At 45.8% G+C, this 24,849-nt stretch overlaps 1 protein-coding gene and 1 long non-coding RNA gene across 7 annotated transcripts in view; one reads left to right on the top strand and one right to left on the bottom strand.

Moving 5' to 3' along the window:
* Positions 1–24,849, bottom strand: part of Rpgrip1 (RPGR interacting protein 1) — a 58,025-nt gene that overhangs the window by 12,169 nt on the left and 21,007 nt on the right. Inside the window, exons 8-21 of one of the 6 annotated variants that reach the window (NM_001427786.1) lie at positions 24,131–24,154; positions 22,102–22,248; positions 20,109–20,182; positions 17,317–17,477; positions 15,776–15,939; positions 14,009–14,152; positions 13,445–13,595; positions 8,354–8,806; positions 7,943–8,094; positions 6,120–6,462; positions 4,246–4,364; positions 3,634–3,939; positions 3,217–3,420; positions 2,286–2,421 (exon numbers count right to left, since the gene is read on the bottom strand). In NM_001427786.1, the coding sequence (NP_001414715.1) occupies positions 2,286–2,421; positions 3,217–3,420; positions 3,634–3,939; positions 4,246–4,364; positions 6,120–6,462; positions 7,943–8,094; positions 8,354–8,806; positions 13,445–13,595; positions 14,009–14,152; positions 15,776–15,939; positions 17,317–17,477; positions 20,109–20,182; positions 22,102–22,248; positions 24,131–24,154 (2,578 nt within the window). Of the gene's footprint in view, positions 1–2,285; positions 2,422–3,216; positions 3,421–3,633; positions 4,365–6,119; positions 6,463–7,942; positions 8,095–8,353; positions 8,807–13,444; positions 13,596–14,008; positions 14,153–15,775; positions 15,940–17,316; positions 17,706–20,108; positions 20,183–22,101; positions 22,249–24,130; positions 24,155–24,849 lie in introns of those variants that run through there. The other 5 variants (XM_063274229.1, XM_063274225.1, XM_063274228.1 and 2 more) reach the window with 5 other exon arrangements.
* Positions 17,583–23,745, top strand: LOC120096964 (uncharacterized). The gene is made up of 3 exons (XR_005493939.2): positions 17,583–17,801; positions 22,183–22,301; positions 23,537–23,745. It is a non-coding gene; the product is annotated as an uncharacterized LOC120096964 (long non-coding RNA).

Here is a 24,849-nt window from a genome sequence, read left to right as displayed (position 1 = left end):
GAGGCAGAGGCATCAGTTCTCTGAGTTGAAGTCAGGTCTACAGAGCATGTTCCAGGACAGCTAAGGCTACACAGAGAAACCCCATCTTGGAAAAAAAATTCCTCCACTCTAATGTTCAATAGGAACAGTAAAAGGGGACACACCCCGTTCTTAGTCTTCAGGGTAAGTGTCCTCAAACTATGATGTTTGTTACGGGGTGTGTTATATTCAGTCATTTAAAGCAATTTCCTTACGGAGAGGTGGCTCAGTGGTTAAGAACACTGACTCTTCTTCCAGAGGTTCTGAGTTCAAATCCCCAGCCACCACATGGTTGCTCACAACCATCCGTAATGAGATCTGATGCCCTCTTCTGGTGTGTCTGAAGACAGCTACAGTGTGCTGACATAAAATAAAATAAAATAAAAAACTTTAAAAAAATAAAGCAATTTCCTTCTATTCCTAAGTTTCTGAGAATTTTTATTAAGAATGGAAGTTAGACTTTGTAAAACTGCTTTTCCTCAAAATAATGAAGTGATCTCAAAGTGTTCAGACTTTAATTACGAGGCATATTAAGCTGATTGCCTATCTTTGTCTGTTTCTATTTGAGACAGAGGATCACTGTGTAGCCCTGGGCTACCCGAAACACTCCATGCAGACAAAGTTTTTCTCATACTCATAAAGACCCACCTGCCTCTGCTTGGGACTGCTGGGCCACCAAACCTGGCTAAATCTCTGGTTTTGAAACTGATCTTGAGTTTATGGAAGTATTCTTACTTGCTCGTGGTATATAATCTACTTTAAAAAAGAAGTAAGGCCTGGAGAGACGGCTCAGCGGTTAAGAGCATCTGTAGCTCTTGCAGAGGACCCGGTTTAATTGCCCGGGTGCACATGGCAGCTCACAATTATCTATAACTACAGATCCAGAGGATCCTCTTTTGACTTCTGAGGTTCACAGACATCCATGAAAACATGACATTTACATACATAAAATACATGTTATTAGTTTATGCGTGTGGATGTATGCCTGCATGTATGTCACATGCCATATGAATGTCTGGTGCCCACAGAGGCCAGAAAAGAGTGCAGTGTCCTCTGGGACTGGAGTTCCGGGGGGTTGCGAGCTACCTTGTGGGTACTGAGAACCAAACCAGGGTCTGCAGGAACAGCAGCCTTGTCTCCAGCCCAGCCTTGCTCTATGTTAAAAGGAACTTGACTTCACAAGTGAACAATAACACCCCTCCTATTTTTAGACATATTTGGAAAGTTCTAGGGAAATAATATATTACAAACACCAAGAAACTAAGCTAGTTTGCGATCTAGCTATAAACATAGGGAGAGGTAACTTCCTTTGAGAATTCAAAGCCTTTGCTGGCCTAATTCTCACACTTATCAGAAGACCTTAGGAGCTTGGACACTAATTTTCCACTAACTGTTTATCACCACTGTGCGGTGCTTTGTTGGAAAGCAAATGGCCCCCATAGGCTCATACATTTGAATGCTTGGTTCTCCAGTTGGCGAAACTGCTTGGGGAAGATTAGGAGGCATGGCCTTGTTTGGGGAGGTGTGCCACTGGGGACGACTTTGAGATTTCAAAAGACTCAGGCCATTCCCAGTATTTCTTTCTGCTTCATGGTTGTGCCTTAAGATATGAGCTCTCAGCTACTTCTCAAGCGCCATGCCTGCCTGCCTGATGCCTGCCTCATGCCTGCCTCATGCCTGCCTCATGCCTACCTCATGCCCATCTACCACATGGTGGCTCACACCCATCTATAATGGGATCCGATGCCTTCTTCTGGTGTGTCTGAAGACAGCTACAGTATACTCATATAAAATAAATAAATAAATCTTAAAAATTAAAAAAAAGAAAAGTAACTAAGATACACTGTAAGATTAAAAAACAGTAAATAATTGGCTTTAAGAAAATAATTCAGGGGGTTGGGGATTTGGCTCAGTGGTAGAGCGCTTGACTAGCAACCACAAGGCCCTGGGTTTGGTCCCCAGCTCCGAAAAAAAAAAAAAAAAAAAGAAGAAGAAGAAGAAGAAAATAATTCAGGAGCTAGAGGAATGGCCCAGTGCTTAAGACTGCTCATTCCTCTAGAGGGCCTGAGTTCAGTTCCCAGCACCCATCTCAGGGGTCTCACAACCCCCTAACTCCAGGGGATTCGATGTATTCAGGATTCACATACCTATATCCACATGAAGACACACACACACACCGACGCATAATAAAAGTGACAAAAACTAACGTTATAAAAAGAAAGTAAGTCAATGGTGGAGTGGAAAAATTAGATCTTAAAGGACAATACCATTTATAGAATGTGAGGGTTGGTCCTGTCTCAGTGCTGAATGGGGTGATGGCTGTTCCTCTTCCTTCTGCTGAACTTTCAAACCATCATCCTCATACATCTTGAGCCCTGAGAACTTCCACTCAGTGTAACGCATCTGCTTCAGAGGAAGAGCAATGACACTATGTGAGTGGTAAGAGCTTATACTTCTTTAATGCCAGCCTTTGTGACTTTAAAAAGTCAGTCCCTTTTAAACAAGTCCATAGCGTATGTATTATTCATGTTCTAAGCCTAAGTTATAGTGTGCATATTAATGTGCTGGTTCCATGGATATGAAGCAATCATCTGGGGCTTTAAAAATGCATGTGGGGGCTGGAGAGATGGCTCAGTGGTTGGGAGCCCCGACTGATCTTCCAGAGGTCCTGAGTTCAATTCCCAGCAACCACATGGTGGCTCACAACCATCTGTAAAGAGATTCGATGCCCTCTCTTCTGGTGTGTCTGAAGACAGCTACAGTGTACTTATATATAATAAATGAATAAATCTTTTTAAAAAAATGCATATGGAAGCAGCTTGGGGCACTGTGGTCTTCCTGCCCTCACTGCTCCTCCCCTCTAATGACCACAGATGTTCGACTCTCCAAGGTCTCTGGGGTCCCACCTGCTGTCCCTCCAGGGTCTCTGGGGTCCCACCTGCTGTCCCTCCAGGGTCTCCGGGGTCCCACCTGCTGTCCCTCCAGGGTCTCCGGGGTCCCACCTGCTTGCTCTCTCTCCAGGGTCTCCGGGGTCCCACCTGCTGTCTCTCCAGGGTCTCCGGGGTCCCACCTGCTGTCTCTCCAGGGTCTCCGGGGTCCCACCTGCTGTCTCTCCAGGGTCTCTGGGGTCCCACCTGCTGTCTCTCCAGGGTCTCTGGGGTCCCACCTGCTGTCTCTCCAGGGTCTCTGGGGTCCCACCTGCTGTATGTCTCCATTCAAGATGTTACAGCTCAGATATTCCATTCTGTTTTTGCCTTGGACACCTGGTTTTTTGCTGTGTTTTCTTCGTGAGTAGCTTGTGACCTGCCGCTCTTTTTCCTTCCTTTCTGCTATTACAGGAGGTTTTCTCTTCTCTTGATACTGGCCAGCCTCTATGGGAATCTCTGTAGATGCTATCTGAGCCTGAACAGATTAATCAGAGACAGGGAGTCTTAGACAATGGCCGTTCAACCTCTAGCTCTCTCTCCTTCCTGCTCCTGCTCCCCTCCATGGTATCTCTGGTTACATATGCTACTCATGGAAGGAATTTCCCTTATCCACCCCTGAGACTAGCCGCTCCAATTGGTTTAATAGACTATGTAGAGGCTTCCTGTCGATGGAGTTCTGGAGAGTTACCTGGGGAAGAAAAGGGGTCTGCTCTTCTGTGAATGAGACCTCCAAGCCATCTTTGTTCTCCTTCTCCTTCTCCTTCTCCTTCTCCTCCTCCTTCTCTTCTTCCTTCTCTTCCTCCTTCTCTTCCTCCTCCTCTCCCTCATCCTCCTCTTCTTCCTCTTCCTCCTTCTCTTCCTCCTTCTCTTCTTCCTTCTCTTCCTCCTTCTCTTCTTCCTTCTCTTCCTCCTTCTCTTCCTCCTCTTCTTCCTCCTCCTCCTTCTCTTCCTCCTTCTCCTCCTCTTCCCTCTCTTCCTCCTTCTCTTCCTCCTTCTCTTCCTCCTTCTCTTCCTCCTTCTCTTTCTCTTTCTCTTCCTCCTTCTCTTCCTCCTTCTCTTCCTCCTTCTCTTCCTCCTTCTCTTTCTCTTTCTCTTCCTCCTTCTCTTCCTCCTTCTCTTCCTCCTTCTCTTCCTTCCTCTCTTCCTCCTTCTCTTCTACCTTCTCTTCCTCCTCCTCTTCCTCCTCCCCTTCCTCTTCCTCCCCTTCCTCTTCCTCATCTTCCTTCTCCTCATCCTCTTCTTCCTCCTCCTCTTCTTCCTCTGCCTCCTCCTCCTGAACCTCGTCCTTGTCTCCCTCCGCCTGCTTCTCAGCTTCTGACATCTGGAGGCTCTCTGGGGGCAGATGGTGAGACTTCCAGTCTAGCTGCACTTGGATGGAGCCATTGGACATCTCCCCAGCGTCTGTAAGGTTGAAATCACCTGAGAGACACAGAGCAACTGGTCAAACCTGGCCTCGTGAGATAGGCTACTGGGTATTTATGGGCATCTTTTCTATTTCTCCCCACTTAGAAATCTACTGCATTTTGTTAGTAATTTATTAAAACACACCAAGATTCATAACATATAAAAAAGTAAAACAGTGTAGTGAGATTCATAGAGGAAGACAGGCATTTCTGCTTTGGAAGACATGATCAAAAGGCGTAACCATGATGAAATCATCCTCACTGTCACTACATAATATGCTATGGCTGTCCCCAGAAAACCATCACTTATGCAAGCTGTACCAAGAAAAACACCACAGTGACTACTTCCTGAACGGCAGGCTTCCGGCTAGTCATCCTGATTAGCAGGTGTCTGGCCTGTCCTCTCAGGCAGAGGTGTCAAATACTGTCTTTTAAAGAACCATGAAACTGGCCAGAGAGAGGTCTTCGGTGCTCCTAAGGATGCTCAGAATCTTATTAAACATGGCTGGCACTGTCTATCTTGGTTATACTGCCTAATCAAAGTTTGGGAATCACTGCCTCCCTCTCTCCAGACAGCAGCCAGACAGACTGGCTTGGTGCCCCCCAGAGCCATGAGTGGGCAGAGACGGAAGACAGAATCACAGCTCCAGACAGCGGGAGTCTACCTTCGCTGTCAGCTGCCACAGCAATGTCTGAGGTTTTAGACAGCAATGAGATTGGGAGGAAGTGCTACATCCTGCTCAGATCTCTGCTCATGAACTAAGAAACAACAGTCTTTAAACAAAAGCAAATCCCGGGAATCACGGAAGGGGTCTTTTTGTTCGGTTTTTGGTTTTGCTTTTTTATCAGAGACAAGGTCTCGTGATATAGCCCCAGGTAGCCTGGACCACACTATGTAGACCAGGCTGTCCTCTGCCTCCAAGGTGCTGGGATCAAAGGCACGAGATACTACTACGCCCACTCCAAGTCTAAAGTAAGGTTTTCACACATAGAGGCATGCAATTCTGGAATTCAGTTGAAACGCCTTGGGATTCTTGACTATGTAGCTGAAACAGAGCTGAAGCCCCTGTTTTTGCATGAGCAAAGTGGCTATAAATCTCTCGTTCTGTTGCTCCTGACAACGTGCTGAAGTCTTTTCGGATTTTTTTTTTTTTTGGTTTTTTTTTCAGAGCTGGGGACCGAACCCAGGGCCTTGCGCTTCCTAGGCAAGCGCTCTACCACTGAGCTAAATCCCCAACCCCTCTTTTCGGATTTCAAGAGAGACTTTTCATGGCTGACATGTTTTAGCAGTAATAGGTACTCAAGTCTGGGAACCTGAATTCAATCTGAATTCTCCAGAACCCACTTAACAGTGGGAGGAAATAGCCAACACTGCAAAGCTGACCTCCAACCTCCACATGCATGTGGTGGCATGTTCACTCACAGACTCACAGCATGCATATACATACATGATCCAAATGCTATTTTTTTTATTTTTTTTAAATTTTTTTTTTTAGATTTATTTATTATACACTGTAGCTGTCTTCAAACACACCAGAAGAGGGCATCAGATCCCATTACAGATGGTTGTAAGCCACCATGTGGTTGCTGGGATTTGAACTCAGGACCTCTGGAAGAGCAGTTAGTGCTCTTAACCACTGAGCCATCTCTCCAGCCCCCAAATGCTATTTTTTAAGTGAAGGAATGACTGCTCCAAGCAAGTAAGCAAAGAAAAGCTGAATAAGGGCAGAGAGGTGATGCCGGGGAGAGGACCGGGAGGTGCGACGCCCACCTTTGAGAGATTTGTTTTGTGCAAGAGGCAGCAAGGGCACCTGGACTCGGCCGAGAAAGGAGCCAGGCTCTGGGTCTTCATCATCGAAAACATATAGAGACAGAGCTTCCCGCCTCAGGTACTCGTCCAGGTCAGAGGTCACAGGCACGGGGAACAGAGCCTGGTCTTTAAAGTACGGGTCACTGCTGGCCGGAATGACAGTGGTGGCATGGTCGGGAAAGGTGAAGAAGCGATACATGACGTACGGGCTGGGCTGCCTTCCTCCCCACCGACTCCGGAGGCCGCAGCACCTGGTGATTTCAATCCGCAGCTCATTCTGAGGTGCCCAGGCTTCGGATCTGGACTGGAAAGATGTTGACCTTGGACTAAGCTAAAGGGCAGCCTGAGCCATTGTTAAAAGTGAAGCCTACGTAGGCAAGAGGAACCGTGACCAAGAAACCTACTCTGCCGGGTCATAATGATGCGGAACTGCCTGCCCCCGGCTCTGGCCGCTGTTGGGAGGTGCTCACCCATAGGCTTATCCTACAGAATGATAGGGAACGGAGCTACCCACGTGGTAGGGGGAGAGAAACGACTCCTGCGCATTCCCTGACCTCCATATGCATGCCTTGGCATGTACCAGCACAATAAATAAATAATTAAATCAATCGATCAATCAATCTGTGCTAAAGTTATTCACTTCGATTGAATATTAGATTTTTAAAAAATTTTTTTACATTTATTTATTTATTTATTTATTTATTTATTTATTTTGTATACGTCATACAGTTTTCTGCCTGCATGTATGCCTGCAGGCCAGAAGAGGACACCAGACCTGATTATAGATGGTTGTAAGCTACCATGTGGTTGCTGGGAATTGAACTCAGGACCTCTGGAAGAGCAGTCAGTACTCTCAACCACTGAGCCATCTCTCCAGCCCGAATATTAGATTTAATATATATATATGTATATATATATACACATATGTATGTGTGTATATATATATGTATACACACACACACACACACACACACATATACATATATATATTCTGAGGACACCAGATCTCATTATAGGTGGGTGGTTGCTAGGAATTGAACTCAGGACCTCTGGAAGAACAGCCAGCACTCTTAACCTCTGAGCCATCTCTCCAGCCCTAGATTTTGTTTTGTAGAAAGCCAGTGAAACTATCGCAGTGGGAATGTCTGAACCAATGCTTGAGGGGGAAAATAAAAGAGGAGCAAAATGGGAAGAACCCAGCGGGACAGTGTCGCAAGCACTAATGGTTTGCATACGAGCCTATGGCTAGAGTGACAAGAGTATGTGAAAGGTAATGGCCCCAAATGTCCAACTTTGGTGAAAACAGACCCATGGGTACAGGAAGCTCACCAGGCTCAGGAGAATGAAGGCAGCGGGAGGGAGCCGCCAGGCAGACAGCTAGAAGCAGGGTGACAAGCAGGACTTGACTAGCAAGGGTGGAGTGGGAGTTCAGGGAATCTGAGTTTCCCTACTGGGGAACTGCAACAGACCTGCCCACCTCCAGTATCTGAAGGCATGGCCCCCACAGATCACCTGCATTTCCGTGCCAACCACTGATTATAATAAAAATCTCAATTAAAAAAAAAAAAGATGGAGAAAAAGTTGATTCGTTCACAACAAAGGAAAGCATCTAACCCGGGGCATGATTTCATTTCTTCTCGAGTTTTAGCACAGGAAGAATCTGGACTGGCTTTGCTATTGCAGTTTCTCACACTCAAGGGATACTCCTAGGGAACAGAAGAGCAAGCCCCTTTGGAGGGCTGCTGGCTGCTGTCATTCTGGGATGTGTGAGGACTTCTTCTCACCTCATCATTCTGCGCCTTCCAACCTCCAAGCACATTGACTGACAGGTAGGCCTGGGCTTTCTTTCGCTTATTGCATGCCTGGAGGCTGGATTTTAGGGGCAAGCACAGTCTCATCCAGTATTCTAACACCCCCAAGTCTTCTCCGCCAGCTCCTGAGTAGCAAAAGGTATGAAAGGCATAGAAAATAAAGTGTGATAAAAGTCAAGAATAGAACAAAAGAAGCCTGGATGATGAGATCCCTGAAATCCTAGCACTCGAGGGGCTGAAGCAGGAAGGTTGTCATGAGTCCAGGGCCAGTCCGTCCTGGGCAGGATGGAAAAAGGAAATTACCAGAAAGCAGCTCCAGGCTTTGGCCCTTTATTTTTCCAAAGCTTCGAATCCTAAGAACCACAAGAAGCCAAAAGCACTTACCAGTAAGTGTGGCCAAGCCATGGACTCGCTCCACAGTCTCTAGCACCTTGTCCAATGAAATCCATCCCGTAGCAAGGACCTGGTGCTCACTAGCCATGGCCTGATGGAGGTCAAGCCGTACTGAGGTTCCGTGAAGGTGGTGCAGGAAGAGGTAGTCGGTCTGCACTACATACTGGGAGGTGAAGTCATAGAGGGGCTGTGGCCCAGTACAGAATGGGGTGCAGTGTGTTTCAAAATCATAGAAGGAGTAAGTGCAGAAAGTGGTAGGCTGCGCATCCCCAGCCTGTATGAGGGCAGCGGGGGTCAGGAAGGCCTGGTGGATGTGCAGCTCAAAAAGGTTCTCGCTTGGATGCAGCAGAGACATGTCCACTTCATCCTCGCCTCTGTGGGCTGCCGGGGACTCCAGACACAGCGATGGTTGCCGAGTGCCATAAGCAACGTCTTTGAGCTGCTCTACAGGGGAAAGAACACTGCCTATCCATTAAAAGGTTGAGAGCTGGGGTTGGGGATTTAACTCAGTGGTAGAGCGCTTGCCTAGGAAGCGCAAGGCCCTGGGTTCGGTCCCCAGCTCCGAAAAAAAGAACCAAAAAAAAAAAAAAAAAGGTTGAGAGCTATCCTGACTGAGGGGGAAAGAGGATGAACAGGAAGAAGCTACATTGTGGAAATCCAAGATAAGGTTATTACAAGAAGCCACGTGATTCAAGAAGGAAGGCAGCCCAATTCCAACCAGAAGCATCGAGTTCTGAAGGCCAAATGACTGCTGCCCATACCATGGGAGGGGCTGTGAACTGAGCAGCACAGGAAATGCCACCGCACAAATGACACCGAACACCACACTTGGGAGACGCCATCACACAAATGACACCAAAGCACATCGACATCCCAAGAATTTAGGATACTCTACTAAAAAGGAGGCGTTAGAGACATACAGTGTGTCCCGAAAGAGAGCTATGCTGTCCTCGGAGAGAGTGATCCCTGCCACCTGCAAAGGCAACCTGGGGCAGTCCGGCTCGGTTACAGGAGGGCTCCTTTCCTGTTCAGATCTTGGTTTCATTAGGAGACATCAAGAAATCCACGTTGAATGGAAGGGTAATGACTTAAGAGCGAAGACAGAAAACTTAAGAGGAAAGAGGTTGAAAGTACAGCCCTTGGGATGCGAGACGTGGAGACGGAACCGCATCTGCACACTGTATTCGAAACCACATTGTTTTCAAAACCCACCAGTCAGAGAGATTCTCAGATGCAGGTTACCTCACACTGGGAACATCTGACTCCCTAGAGCGCATTGATGGCGAGTAACCTCCTTTAAGAGCTAAACCAGTAGAATAAAAATGTTCTTGATAGATCAGAGGTATTTATGTATTTATTTATTTATTATTTTATCTGGGGAGATGACTATGTGCGACCATGAAAGGCAGCATGGTCCTGGTTGAACTAAGGTTAGAGACCCCAATGACCCTGAAGGGACAATAGGCATTTCACCTGATCCTGGGCGCCAGGCCCCTGTCACTAGCCTCAGCCACCCATAGATTTGTGGCCATCAGTCATGTAAGGGCAGTACCCCAAGCCCCTCCACAGGTAAAGGACCTGACCACAGGTCATGTAGACCCAAGACGGATCTCAATTTTAGTGAGATACCTAAAGGCCTGGAGGGCTTGGCCAATGAACTTTCCTTCCCAGACACTCCTCCCTGCAAAAGGTATTTACACTCAGGCCCACCCTGAGCGTGGGGTATGGCTCAACACATCCACTTTCCGCCGTGACAATAAACGTCTTACAACCATGGGCTGCATTTTTTCATCGTGATCTGCCGTGGGGAGCCATGGAGAAGGCCTTTGCTTACAGAGCCACCATGTAATCTCCGTAGAAGGCCTCTCTGCGCTCCCAGCCACGACTGTCAAACCAAGCTCAAGCCTGCTGTAGTCAAACCAAGGACTCCTCCCCACACCCCACACAGGACCATCCAGACCTGCCCTCTTTTTGCCCTTGGCCCAGGCTCGATCCAGCACCATGGGCCCTCACTCCATTCTCAGCTCTTCCTCAGCATCCAGCAGTGCCTGAGAACCAGATGGCCCTGGCCCCAAAGACAGCTCCTGCTGTCCCTTGCCTCAGACTGCACTTCCCCATCCCTGAACGGTGTCCTGGGGCTTCCCTAGAGCCAGACATTCACCCGGCACCAGTGTGGGGTACGCACTGTCAACTTCCCATGTCCCGCCTCCCTGAGTGGGCAAGCCTTATGGCAGAACGGACACGGGACCCAAACCCTAAATGACTCTGTGGCTAAAAGCATGCAGTGCTCTTCCAGAGGACCTGTGTTTGATTTCTGACGCCCATTTCAGGTGGTTCACAACTGCCTGTGACTTCCGTTCCATCCGTCCAACATCCTCTTCTGTACTCCACAGGCACCTGCATATATATCTACACAGATATACAGGCATAGACTTAAATAAAACTAAAAATAATGATTTTTTTTCAAAATGTCTAAGATTTTTCTTTTATGTGCATGGATGCTTGACCTGGATATATTGTGTCTACTACATGCATAAAGCATGTCCACAAGGACAGAAGCTGCTGGATCCTCTGGAACTGGAGTTACTAACACTTGTTATCACCACATGAACTCTGGGAACTGAAACTAGGTATCCCGCAAGACCAACAGCTGCTCTTAACCCCGAGCCATCTCTCTAGCACGCCACGGTGTCTTAGTGTTTAAGTGGGCGGGGGAGGAGAGGCTGTCAGGATGGCGTAATAGGTAAGTGTGTTTGCTGCCAAGCCTAAGGACCTGAGATTGATTCTGTAGAAGTGTGCATGATGGGAGGAAAGAATCAGTTCCTGTAGGTTACCCTCTAATTCCCACAAGTGTGCCCCTTCTGTCTGTCTGTCTGTCTGTCTGTCTGTCTGTCTGTCTCACACAGTGAGAAAGAGAGAGAGAGGCCTGAGAGAGAGAGAGAGAGAGAGAGAGAGAGAGAGAGGGAGAGAGAGAGAGGGAGAGAGAGAGAGGGAGAGAGAGAGAGACAGAGACTTGAAAGAATAAATAAATATTATCTTTTAAATGGTAGTGAATGTTTAAACTCTCAGTACTTGGGAAACAGGCAGAAGAATTGCAATTTTGAGGCCAGCCTGGATTGTATAGCAAGAGCTCAGAAAACTGAGTGTGTGGGTGGAGATGATGATGAGGGTAGAGAGGGGGAGGCTCAGTGGTTCACACCTGTAAGCTCAACACTTGGGAGGCCGAAGCAAGTCAATCTCTGAGTTCAAGGCCATCCTGATTTACATAGTGATTTCCAGGACAGCTGGGGGGGGGGGATGTAACACAGAAAGTGACTAATTGATTAATTGATATTTTCCTTTTTGTTGTTTTGTTTTGTATTTGTTTGTTTTAGACAGGGTATCCGGCTGGCCTTGAACTCATAGAAATCTGCCCGCTTCTCCCTCCAAGTTCTGGGGATGAAGGCAAGTGCCACTTTACCCAGATAACTGATGTTTTCTTCAGCTATAAGATTTGACGTGGGGCTGGAGAGATGGCTCAGAGGTTAAGAGCACTGACTGCTCTTCCAGAGGTCCTGAGTTCAATTCCCAGCAACCACATGGTGGCTCACAACCATCTGTAATGAGATCTGATGCCTCTTCTGGTGTGTCTAAAGAGAGTTACAGTGTATTCACATATATAAAATAAATAAATAAATAAATAAATAAATAAATAAATAAATAAATAAATAAATAGATTTGACATAGCCTAGCAGCAGTAGGGCAAGTCTTTAATCCCACCACTCCAGAGGCAGATGTAGGCAGAGCTCTGTGAGTTTAAGGCCAGCCTTGTCTACAGATCAAGTTCCAGGACAGCCAGGGCTACATAGAGAAGAACCTAAATAAGTAAATAAATAAATAAATGATGTGACTAAGTACAATATGTTTAAATTGACATTACACGACACAAAGCTAATAGCCTTAAATAACAAGGACGTACAAATCAGTAAGATTCTATTAAATCCATGAGCAAAAGGTAGAGGTAGGAATAGGCAATTCTCAAAAGAAATACTATGGCTGCAGAGATGGCTCAGTGGTTAAGTGGCACTAGCTGCTCTTCCAGAGGTCCTGAGTTCAATTCCCACCAACCATAGGCGGATTCATAACCTATAGTGAAGTCTGATGCCTTCCTTCTTCAGGCATACAAATGGCACATTCACATAGGTAAATCTTAAGCAAATAATAAAATCTTAAGAAAAATAATATGTGGTAATATGTAGAAAAGCTGTCAGGATCTGCACGGAAAGTGAAAGCAAATGAACCTTCAGTCCTAGGTAAGGGTCTACCCTGAGATAGACCTTGACTAAGCCCTGAGGACTCAGTCCAAGGGAGGACTGCCTTTTTACTTGGCAGTAGCCTTACCTGGCTCACCCTGGTGTGGTAAGCACCCCATACCTCCCTGTACTCTAGGGCTGTCCTCACTAGGGAACCTGCTTATTACTGACTTACCAGGAAGGAGAATCATTTCACAGCAGTTCCCTGAATGCTGATGTTAGTGCCTTGCCTTCTGCTTGAAATATCAGACTGTGGTGAGTTCGGTTAGCATAAGCCATCTCTCTCCCGAGTGCATAATGACAAGGACTACTCCTTAAACTCAAGGTGGAGAGTAGACTCTGTTCTGAGGTAACCATTTGAATAGGAAGAACCTGAATCGGAAACATTGGCAACACCTCCCTTGTCTCTGCGTACAGCCTTAAATCTCCTCAAGTCGAAACAAAGATTCTATAGAGAAATCTCAGGAGGAAATGAGAGGAAATGCCCGGCAAGACCTGCCATAGGCTGAGAGGCATGGATTCAAGAAACGACAGAGAGGAAAGGAAAGATCCACCAGCCTTAGGGGCAGTCACCCTCCATGGCATTCTTCCAATCACCTGGAAGCACTGCTGGCCCTGTGGAGATTCTCCAGAAAAATCAACGGATTTGCACTGAGCAGAAGAGGAAAAGAAGTTACAGACCAACCGTGAGACAAGAGAGGATGAGAGCAGGAGGGAAAAGGTGAGGAGGATCCGATCGCTGTTAGTCACGTGACATCGGCCAAGATGGAAACAAAGTACTAAGACTTGCCAGATGTTGGAAGGCCGTGACTTCTTAAAATACCTTCCAGCTGCATTATGCGGCTGTTCTTGAAGTCTAGGAGGTGAGTCAGCCTCTCCATCGTCTCTTCGTGGTCCCTATTTTCCTTGTCAGCCTTTGTCAGCGTTGCCTCCAGCTCCTCCTGAAACAAAACAAGCACCGTACTCTCCTCTCCGAGTCTCAGAACCAAAGAGCCCTGACTTTAAAAGCCGGACCTTGCTGCAGAAGGGGATTGCCGCCTCCTCAGGAGGGCAGGTTTGACCCAGAAAGAAAGTTCAGGTTTTCCAAGAACCTTCCTGTCCTGCTGCACTTGTGGTACCTAGAGTGATTGATTCCCTAGGTCTATCTCTGGGGGCAAATGAAACCGGAAGTTTAGTCTTTGCCGTTTCACAAGTTCCCCCTTAGCTGACTTCTGGGGCCAGGTGTCTGTGTGAGGGAGTCCTGAGGCTCTGCATTAGGAAGCATGGTGCTAACACCAGCCCTGGAAACCCAGGTTGCTTCCCAGCGTGTGTGGTTCTCATATGCCCAGCTTCCTTTTCCTTCCTTTCCTTGCACCTGATAACACAAGTTGATCTTGCGCTGCAGAAGAAGCATGTCTCTGGTTTTCTCCAGCTCCAGTGCGGTCTCTGCGTGTGACACTTGCAGCTCATTCAGCACCTGGGACAGGCTACTCTCCTCTTGGACTCTTGGTTCACTGGACTGGAGAGCAGAAAACCTTGGTAAAAGCGGTTGCTGAGAGTTGTAAAAAAAAAAAAAAAAACCCGCAACAATGTTCTCTTCAGAATATACAGGAGTCGTGTCACTTCACAAGGGCTCTCTCCCTGCACTGCCCAGTCCCTCCCCCCCCCCCCAACCCTGTCAGTGTGTCACTTCAGAGTGATGACAGTTTTCAAAAGGCACTTTGGAGGCTAGCAGGATGTCTCAGGCTTGAACTGAGCAAGCTTGAGTTCAGTCTCTGAAACCCATATGGAAGTGTTAGGAGAGAAACGACTCCACGAAGGTGTCCTCTGACCTCCACAAATGCACCTCACGTGGCACATTTGCCCACACGAACTTGTCATATACACCTGCGAGGTTGTAATGAATAAAAGCAAAATGGCAGTTCGCCCTTCAGTAGATCATTTCAAGTTCATACCTGAAGACTCTAGGGACAGGAGACATGGCTCAGTGGTTAGGGGAACTGGCTGCTTTTTTGTCGAAAACCCAGATTCAATTCTCAGAACCCATCTGGCGGCTCCCAATTGTCTATAGCTCTAGTTTCAGCGGATTCAGTGTCCCCTTCTGCTCTCTGTGGGCATTGCACGCATGCAGGACACAAACATAGATGAAAGCCAGTGCTCATAAGCACAAAGTAAAAATAAATCTTTAAAAACTTAACAGAGGGACCGGAGAGATGGGTCAATGACCAAGAGCACTTACTGCTCTTGGAGAGCCCAGGTTTGGTTCCCAGCACCCACGTGGTAGTCCCCAAATATCCATAACTCCAGTCCTAGAGAATCTAATGTCCTCCTCTGGCTGCCAGGGGCTCCAAGTACACACATGATATGCAGACACAATACTCACGTTTTAAATAAAATAAACACAACTTTTAAAAAGTGTATTTTGGGGGCTGGGGATTTAGCTCAGTGGTAGAGCGCTTACCTAGGAAGCGCAAGGCCCTGGGTTCGGTCCCCAGCTCCGAAAAAAAGAACCAAAAAAAAAAAAAAAAAAAAAAAAAGTGTATTTTGAGAGCCCTACTGCATGTACACCTGCAGGCCAGAAGAGGGCATCAGATCCCATTACAGACGGTTGTGAACCACCACGTGGTTGCTGGGAATTGAACTCAGGATCTCTGGAAGAGCAGACAGTGTTTTGCCTGCATGTGTGTGTCTGTGAGGGTGTTGGATTTCCTGGAAGTGGTATTACAGACAGTTGCTCGACTGCCATGTTGATGCTAGGAATTGAACCTGGATCCCCTGGAAGAGCAGCCAGTACTCTTAACTGTTGAACCATCTCTCCAGCCCTCCTTTTAAAAACATTTAATGAGGGGTTGGGGATTTAGCTCAGTGGTAGAGCGCTTGCCTAGCAAGTGCAAGGCCCTAGGTTCGGTCCCCAGCTCCGGAAAAAAAAAAAGAAAGAAAAAAGAAAAAACATTTAATGAAAACTTTTAAGGAAGAGTTTACCTCTTCTAAAGCATAGGGTAATGGGTAGAGCTCACTAAACCCTGTCTGTCAGTGGGTCAGCACTCTTTAAATCCCATTCTCAATCAGGACAGAATGTTGCGCCCACAGTTTTCCCCTGGGGGTTTCTGCTAGAAACCTCTTAGCAGAGTGACTAATTTACCTCTCTCTGAACTGTCTGTGCGAGTAGAGTTGGCTGAACAGCCAGTTCAAACAGCTCTTCTGGAAACAGGGGTATGGTGGCTGTTGACTGAAGGTTCTCTTCTTCCTGTTTATGCTGGCAAAGGATGCTGGTGACTTGAAACGTCAACTGTTCATCTTGAGCTACTGAAAAAGGAATCCAGAGAATTGAACGCAGTTATTGGCCACCATAGTCAGAGTTGAATCACATATGAAGTAATGTTTGGCTCAGAACTTCATTTTATACTGAAAAACAGTTCCCTCTTGCTGAGACAAAAAGGCCTCTAGCCTGCTGACTCAGCCAATGGAGGTTGTACTTCTAAGGTAAGATCAAAGGATAGAAGAACACCCAAGGAACTGTGGGACGGGGAGGGAAACACAAACAACAAGACAGTCACGTGACTGACTGAGACAGGCCAGTGGCATGTTTTAGGGCAGGTGGGATGGGGTCAGGGGATGATGCAGAAAATGAACCCTAGGGTCATACGCCCTTCCAAAGCACTCTACCCACAGAACTAAATCCCCCACCAAATTTTACTTTTTTTGATAGCACCATCCAAGTCAGTCTCTCACCAACTTGACTCCGTTGTAACCTCTAGCCATTAGTTCTCAGTAGCCCCCATCTCCATACCCCCCATGGCTGGGAAAAGACTAGGTATTATCTGTATGTTTCAGGGAAGGGAGGCTACTGCTGTCCAGGGTGCAGAGCACTCCGTGGAACATCAGAGACATTACATCAGATTTCTTCTGATCTTACAAGACTTGGTTTACATGTATTGCATGGTGCTTGGTGTACACTCCTTAGCTTTCTTATTGTATGGCCTCTGCCTGAAGGCTCTTTCTTATTGCTTTGTTTTGTTTGAGACAGAGTCTTCCTACATAGCCCAGGCTAGCTTTGAACTCTCAGTCCTTCTGCCATGTCCTGGAGGGAGAAGGTTGGGGATCCTATTGTCCTTGTGTCATGTTTCTTCTTCTATACTTTTTAATTTAAATATACTAGAATCTAAAGAAAAAATTAAAAAGCCCATACAACAGGATCTATGACAGGATGAAGAGGATAATTTTGACAATGCTTAAAAATCAAATAACTATTTCCTCCTGTAACATGAGAGTTCATATGTGGGCTGGAGAGATGGCTCAGTGGTTAAAAGCACAGACTGCTCTTCCAGAGGTCCTGAGTTCAATTCCCAGCAACCAAATGGTGGCTCACAACCATCTGCTGTAGGATCTGATGCCCTCTTCTGGTGTGTCTGAAGATAGCAACAACTTATTCGTAGACATAAAATAAATAGTTCCAAACGGGAAGAGCTGTATGTGGAAAGGCATATGTAAGAGATAGGTAGGTAACATGGCTTCCTGGCTAAATCAGACCTAATTGCCCATGTTTAATCCTAGGTATCAATGACCACAGTTGAGAAGGTCAGTTGGGAAGACTGGAGAAGTAGAGGCCCAAGTTCCTGTCTCCCAAACCAGACGTAGATGGCACTGCCCTTGAGAACACTCGCTCCTTCAGACTCGACCCACCTTGGTTGGTTACTTGAAGCAAGACTTTGGTCTCCTCCAGCTCAGCGCCTACTTGGTCCAGCAGTGGACAGACTTGCTGTGGGAGCTGCTCCGCCATGAGCTCCCTGTTCCAGTGAGGCTGGTGACTGCTCTCCAGAGGCTGGTGACTGCTCTCCAGCATGCTGAAAACCCCAGGCACGGTGTCAGATGACTCCTCAAAGGAGTAGGCTCCAGCATCTTTGCTGCACAGCTTCAGCATCTTGGGGACCTAGCTGATCCTTCCTTTCTCCACATGTTTGTTCTGCTCAGGCTTCATTTGTAACTGTCACTTGCTAACTGCTTTGGAACTTTTGGGTGGCATTGGAGTTACTCGGTGTCACGTCTGCTTAAGTCTTGAGGGTTCCACTAGGCTAGCGCCTTAACCGTGCATTTCTCAAGGAACTTCTCCAAAGTGATGGCTTCCTTTGACAAGGGCCCACGTGTGAGGACAGGACGAGACCTCCTGAGTTAGTACCGAGAAACGAGATCTTTCTTTTCTCACCTTGTCCCCTGATATCCCCTTGCCAATGGCTACTTTAGAGAACATGTGCTCTACTCAAGAATGAAGGCAAGCTTTTCAACACCTGCAACTCTATTCCATGGTATTTAGCTGTTAGACGTGCCTTGAGTGTCAGACATACAAGACCAGGTCTTAGTCATTTATTCAAATAGAATGACACTGACATTAAAAACTTCCTGACCAAGAGCAGTAGTGGTAGCACATACCTTTAACCCCGACACTTGAGAGGCAGAAGTAGGTAGATCTCTGAGTTTGAGGCCAGTCTCAAACTCTACAAAGTGAGTTCCAGGACAGCCATGGCTGCACTGAGAAACCCTGACTCAAAAAACCCAAAATAAAATAAAATAAAATAAAAGTAGTAGTAGTAGTAGTTGTAGTAGTAGTAGTAGTAGTAGTAGTAGTAGTAGTAGTAGTAGTAGTAGTAGTAATAATATAAAGTAAAACTTCCTGGCCAAGAGTGGTGGCCCATGTCTTTTATCACAGCACCAGGAAGCAGAGGCAGGTACATTTCTGTGAATTTTAGGCTAACCTGGTCTACATAGGGAGGCCCTATGTAAAAAACAAACAAAACAACAAAAATGCCTAATGAGGGTGGGGTGGGTAGTGAGCTGGTACAGTGGGTATGGGCTCCTGCTGCCAAACCTGACAACCTGAATTCAAGTCCTAGGTACCACGTGATGAGAGGACAGAACTGACTCCTGCAAGTTGTCATCTGACCTCCAGTTGCACACTGCGGCATGTGACCTTCCTGATAAATAAATGTAAAAAGACTAAAAGAGGAGAATGAGGGCTATTCCTCCTATGGCTTCTGGAACTCAGAGCTAGCTTATCCCTAAAGATTAACGACTGGCATTTAGAAAGTGTCCTAAAACAAAAAAACAAAGACAAGCAAACAAACAGAAACCCTGGGGGCTAGCGAGATGGGTCAGTGGTTAGGACCACTTGTTTTTCTTGCAGGACACCCAGGTTCTATTCTAAGCACTCACAAGGTTCACAGCCACCCATCACTCCAGCTCAAGGAATCTCATGCCCTCTTTTGACCTCTGTAGGTGCCAGGCGCACATATCATCATATAAAAATACACATGCAGGCAAAACGCTCATACACATAAAATAAAACAAGTAAATTTAAGACAAATTTTAGAGAAAACTGTTTCTGAGCCACGTGGTGGTGGTATACACCTTTAATCCCAGAATTTGGGAGGCAGAGGCAGGAGGATCTCTGAGTTCTAGGCCAGCCTGGTCTACAGACTAAGGTTTAGGACAGGGGTACACAGAGGAAATTCTCTCTACAACAGAACAAACAAACAACAACAACAGCAGCAAGAACCCACAAGTGTTTCTGAATAAATGTCATATAAAAACTACGTGATTACCTAATTGTTACTACTTTTTAGGTCAGGTGTCAGTGGCACATGCCTTTAATCCTAACCCCCCACACTGGGAAGCAAAGGCAGATGAGTTTGAGATCCTTCTGAATTACATAGTAAATTCCAGGACAGCCTAGTCTACATAGAGAGACTGCATCTCAAAAAATAAAGTTTCTTAGGGGGCCGAGGATGTAACCAGAGTGCTCAACTAATGTGAACAAGGTCCCTGAGTTCAGTCCTCAGAACTGTGTGGATCAAACATGGTGGCACGCATCTGTAATTCTAACACCCTGGAGGTGGAGGCAAGAAGAGGAGTTCAAAGTCATTTTTTACTACACAGTGAGTTCAAGGCCTTCCTCTGCTGGGCCATTCATCCCATATAGACCCAGCCTCCTTCACTGCAAGGATCAAAGGTGCAGGATCCCACACCTGCCTTCCTTTGCTCTCTTTGACCAGGACCAAGGCATTTTTATTTTATTTATTTATTTATTTATTTATTTATTTATTTATTTATTTATTTATTTAATATACACAGCATTCTGCCAGCATATGTGATTGCAGGCCAGAAGAGGGCACCAGATCTCATTACAGATGGTTGTGAGACACAATGTGGTTGCTGGGAATTGACCTCTGGAAGAGCAGTCAGTGCTCTTAACTGCTGAGCCATCTCTCCAGCCCCAGATTTTCTTTCTATAAAGCCCTGGTTGTCCTGCAACTCACTCTGTAGACCAGGCTGGCCTTGTGGCTCAATCTTTGCCTGCCTTTACCTCCAGAATTCAGAACAAAAGTGTGGGTCACCATGCTTGGTCAGTGTGTTTAAAACTTGGAAGTTCCCATAGTTCTTTTACAAAGAACAATGCTCTGGAAACCAGACTTTGTACTCACTTTTCTAAGAGTCTGTCATAACTGTCACTCAGCAGTTTTCGTTCACTTTCCAAATCTTCAACTCTGACCTGAAACTGAGAAAGACAGAATCCTTGAGCTCACACTGGTCTTGCTTCCCATTACAGATTGGAGCTTGGGCGTGGGCTTTTCTATACTGGTTCCACAAGGTGTCATTTGAAAGATTGGTGGGCAGTGGTGTGCACGCCTTTAATCCCAGCACAGAGGCAGGTGAATCTCTGAGGTCAAGGCCAGCCTGGTCTACAGAGCAAGTTCTAGGACAGCCACAATTACACAGTAAAATCCTGTCTTGAAAAAAACCAAAGAAGGGAAGAAAGGAAGAGAGAGATAGAGATAGATAGAGAGAGAGAGAAAGAGAGAGAAAGAGCACAAAGAAGGAAGCAAAGAAAGAAAGAATAAAGAAGAAAGGTAAAAAAAAAAGATTGGAACCATTTGAAAGTGAAAGTGAGAACTTTTATTAGAAATAGTGAAAACTCTTTGAGCAAGTTTTCATCACGCCTCTGTTCCTAGCACCAGGGAAATGACAACACACTACAAAAGATAAAAGTGGTTAGTGAGATGCTCAGAAGAGAAGGGAGATGGCCACCAGGCTGGATGACTTGAGTTTGATCCTCTGAACCTACATGATAGTAAGAGGGGAAATGACCCTCAAACATTGTCCTAGGACTTCCACACTTGATTTGTGGTCTATGTATTTGTGCATACAAACACACAATAAACAAAAAGTGTAAGGAAAAAGTAAGAGCCGAAACTGGTGGTGCATATCATTAACCTCAGCAGGCAGCCCCAGGCAGAGGCAGGCCAATCTCTGTGAGCTCCAGGCCAGCCTGGTCTACGTGTACTGCATTCCAGACTAGCCAGAGCGACACAGTGAGAATCTGTCTCAAAAAAGCAATAAAAAAGGAAAAACAAATACTGGAGAAAGAAAGACAAACAAAAGCAGACAAGTATAAATCCTCAAATGCTGTAATCATCTCTTTTTTTAAAGATTTATTTATTTAATGTGTATGAGTACACTGGAGCTATCTTCATGTCCACCAGAAGAGGGCATCAGATCCCATTACAGATGGTTGTGAGCCACCATGTGGTTGCTGGGATTTGAACTCATAACCTCTGGAAGAGCAGTCAGTGCTCTTAACTGCTGAGCCATCTCTCCAGCCCCCTGTTGTAATCATCTTAACTATGAAGTTTAACCACTTTAGAGACTCACTGCCTGAATGTGAGAACATTATTAGGGCTGGAGAGACAGGTTAGTGACTAACAACACTGGCTGCTCTTCCCAAGCTAAGACGCTCACTTTTAACATCTCGAAGTTGGAATGCAGCAGTTTTTAATTTAAAAAAAAAATACCAGGGGCTGCAGAGATGGCTCGGCAGTTGGGAGCACTGGCCGCTCCTCTAGAGGACTGGGGTTCGAGTGCCAGCACCTCCATGGCCACACATTATAACTCTAGTTCCAGGGGATAGGCAAAAGCATGCAGGCAAAATAACCATACATTAAATAAAATAATCTTTTTTTAAATGCCCATCTCACATTGTATGTATGTATGTATGTATGTATGTATGTATGTATGTATGTATGTATGTATGTATTGGGTTGTTTTATCATGAACCCAAGCCGGTCTCAAACTTACTATATATCCAAAAAGGACCTACATGTCTCACTGTGTGTTTCCATCTTTAGATTGCTGAAGTGACAGGTGCATGTTAGCACATGTTTTGCTGTGGTTACAGGTTGATACATGTTTTGCTTTGAGTCAGGGTCTCGCCAAGAGGGACTGAATTCAGAGACCTCTGCCTCTCACGTGCTGGCGCTAAAGGCGCGTGACACCATGCCGTGCAGCACACCTGATTTATGCAGTGTTGCGGATCTAACCCAGAGCTTTAGGTGTGCATGGCCAGTACTCCACTGCTGAGGTCCACCCGAGCCTGCCGTATCACCCGTTTGATAGTGTCTTTGCACTACTATTATTTACCTCCTTCAGAGTTTTCTGCAGGATAGACACATCTCCCAGCTGGATCCTCAAGCTCACAGCCTTCTTGCTCTCTTCACTCAGTTCTGCTTTGAGTTCATTCACTTGGCTGAGGAAGGCATCATGGGTTGCATCCAAGATTCCCTGATTCTGCAGACAAAAGGAAATTCCTACAGGAATGATCACACGACTCAGGAAGCATGGTCTGTATTTCTTTCTTTCTTTCTATTTAATTTACAGACCTCAGGTTGTCTAGTACCTAGATTTTTTTTAAGATTTATTTATTTATTATATATTAAATACACTGTAGCTGTCTTCAGACACACCAGAAGAGGGCATCAGATCTTATTATAGATGGTTGTGAGCCGCCATGTGGTTGCTGGGATTTGAACTCAGGACCTCTGGAAGAGAGGTCAGTGCTCTTTAACCACTGAGCCATGTCTCCAGCCCACATCATATCTTTTAATGCTTGTTCATCAGGGAGTGGCACAACTTGAGAAGGGTTAGGAGGTGTGGCCTTGTTGGAGTAGGCATGACTCTGTGAGAGGAAGTTCAGCACTGGGAGTGGGCTTTGAATTTAGAAGCCCAAGCCGGGCCCAATGACTATCTTTCTTTTTCCTGGTGCCTGGGAATCTGTATGTAGAACTCTCAACTACTTCTCCAGCACCACCATACCTTGGCTGTGTGCTTCTATTCTCCCCACCATGATGAGAATGAACTACCATGACAATAATGAACCAATCCTCTACAACTGTAAGCAAGCCCCAGTTAATGATTACTTTTTTCTTTTTTTTCTTTTTTCTTTTTTTTTTTTTCAGAGCTGGGGACCGAACCCAGGGCCTTGCGCTTGCTAGGCAAGCACCTTACCACTGAGCTAAATCCCCAACCCGATTACTTTTTTAAAAAAAGATTTATTATATATAAGTATACTATAGCTGTCTTCAGACACACCAGAAGAGGGCATCAGGTCTCATTACAGATGGATGGTTCAGTTGCTGGGATTTGAACTCAGGGCCTTTGGAAGAGCAGTCAGTGCTCCTAACCACTGAGCCATCTCTCCAGCCCTATGCTTACTTTTATAAGAGCTGCTTTGCTCATGAGTCTCTTCACAGCAATAGAACACTAAGACAGACTTTGAGGATAATGAACTACACAATACCTGGTCCCGGGTAAAGTGACCTTTTTTTTTCTCTGCAAGTATAATTTTCCTTTTAGAGAGGACTTTCTTTCCATTCTGAACTTATCACTGGAGCTATAATTTTTCCAAGACCCAAATAATCCTTGGCTCTAAATCAGGTGCCATTTTCAAAAGCTGCCTTTATTTTCCAAGCTATTTGGCAGGTTTTTTATAATGATATTATTTCTCTTCTTGCCCCTCGGACGATACTGTGTCAACTCTAGAAGTCATGTGCCATTCTCTGTGGCTGCTTCTGTCTAGGCACAGCTGAACTCCTTGGTGACCCTCAGCCATAGGGACTTACCCAGTTTTGTCTGCACCCCACTCACAGTGAGTAAGGTCAAGACTGAAGATCAGATCAAGAACAGCCACAGGATATCTTGTTGCCTTATACATGTCAAGAGAATACTCCTAGGAATTTTTGAGTAAATGTTATAATTTACTGTTGTAATAAACTAATAAATACCACCTAACTCAGGACTTATATTTTGATTTTGCTGAAAACAATACAATAAATATCATTGATTATAGTAATAGCATAATTCATCTTACTAGCAACAATATGACCTGATAGCCAATTTAATTGCCTTAATTCTACTGACATATAACCCGCAGCAGCACACAGATTTCTTTGGATTTGATTTCTCTGGTTACTAAGAATAGAGCCAAAGATCTTCATTAATTACCTTCTGTTGCCAGGAGAGGTGGTGCACGCCGTTAGTCCCAGCACTCGGAGGCAGGTGCAGAGGGATCTCTGTGAGTTTGAGGCCAGCTTGGTCTACAGAGTGAGTTCCACGGTATTTAGGCCCTGTAGAGAGATCTTCTCTCGACAACCACAACAACAACAAAAATTACCTTCTGGAGCAAGTCTTCATATGCCTGGAAGAAATAAATAAGCATCATTTCACCAGTTCATCAATTTCGTGAGATACTTGACATCTCTGTAAGATAAATACAGTCAGGTGTGGCACCCCATGCCTGTCAACCCAGCACTCGGGAGGCAGAAGCAGGAAGATCTCTAGGAGTCTGAGTCAAGTCTAGTCTCCGTAACAAGTTCCAAGCTGGCCAGGGCTACAGTGAGACCTTATCTCAGAGAGAGAGGAAAAGAAAAGATGTGTTATGCTTCAGTCAAGTAGCCATGTCCTGGACACTGCAGATGCCACTGTGTCCACTCACCCAGAGCAGGAAGCTAGAAGCTACCTTCTCCACTGCCTTCACTCTCTCTCTCCTTTGGGAACAGAGTCCATTTTTTATGTCTGGAGCTTAAGATCCCTTTTTCTGCAGGCTTCTGTCCACCTGGGTCCTCATCTAGTGTCCTTGGTTCCCTGCCCTGGGCTTCTACAAGAGTTCTGTATCTACAATCTCGATCTGCTATTCCAGCCTTTATTCTGTTCTCCTGACTTCTGCGATTTCCTTTTTAGATTTAGTTATTGTATGTGTATGTGTGTTTTGCCTGCATGAATGTATATGCATATGTACCTGGTTCCTGAAGAGGTCAGAGGAGGACATCAGATCTCCTGGACCTGGAGTGAGAGACCTTTGTGAACTGCTAAGTGGGTGCTAGGAACTGAACC

This window comes from Rattus norvegicus, chromosome 15 (genome assembly GCF_036323735.1).
Source record: "Rattus norvegicus strain BN/NHsdMcwi chromosome 15, GRCr8, whole genome shotgun sequence".
Lineage (NCBI taxonomy): Eukaryota > Metazoa > Chordata > Mammalia > Rodentia > Muridae > Rattus > Rattus norvegicus.
This window is presented reverse-complemented; position numbering and strand designations above follow the sequence as displayed.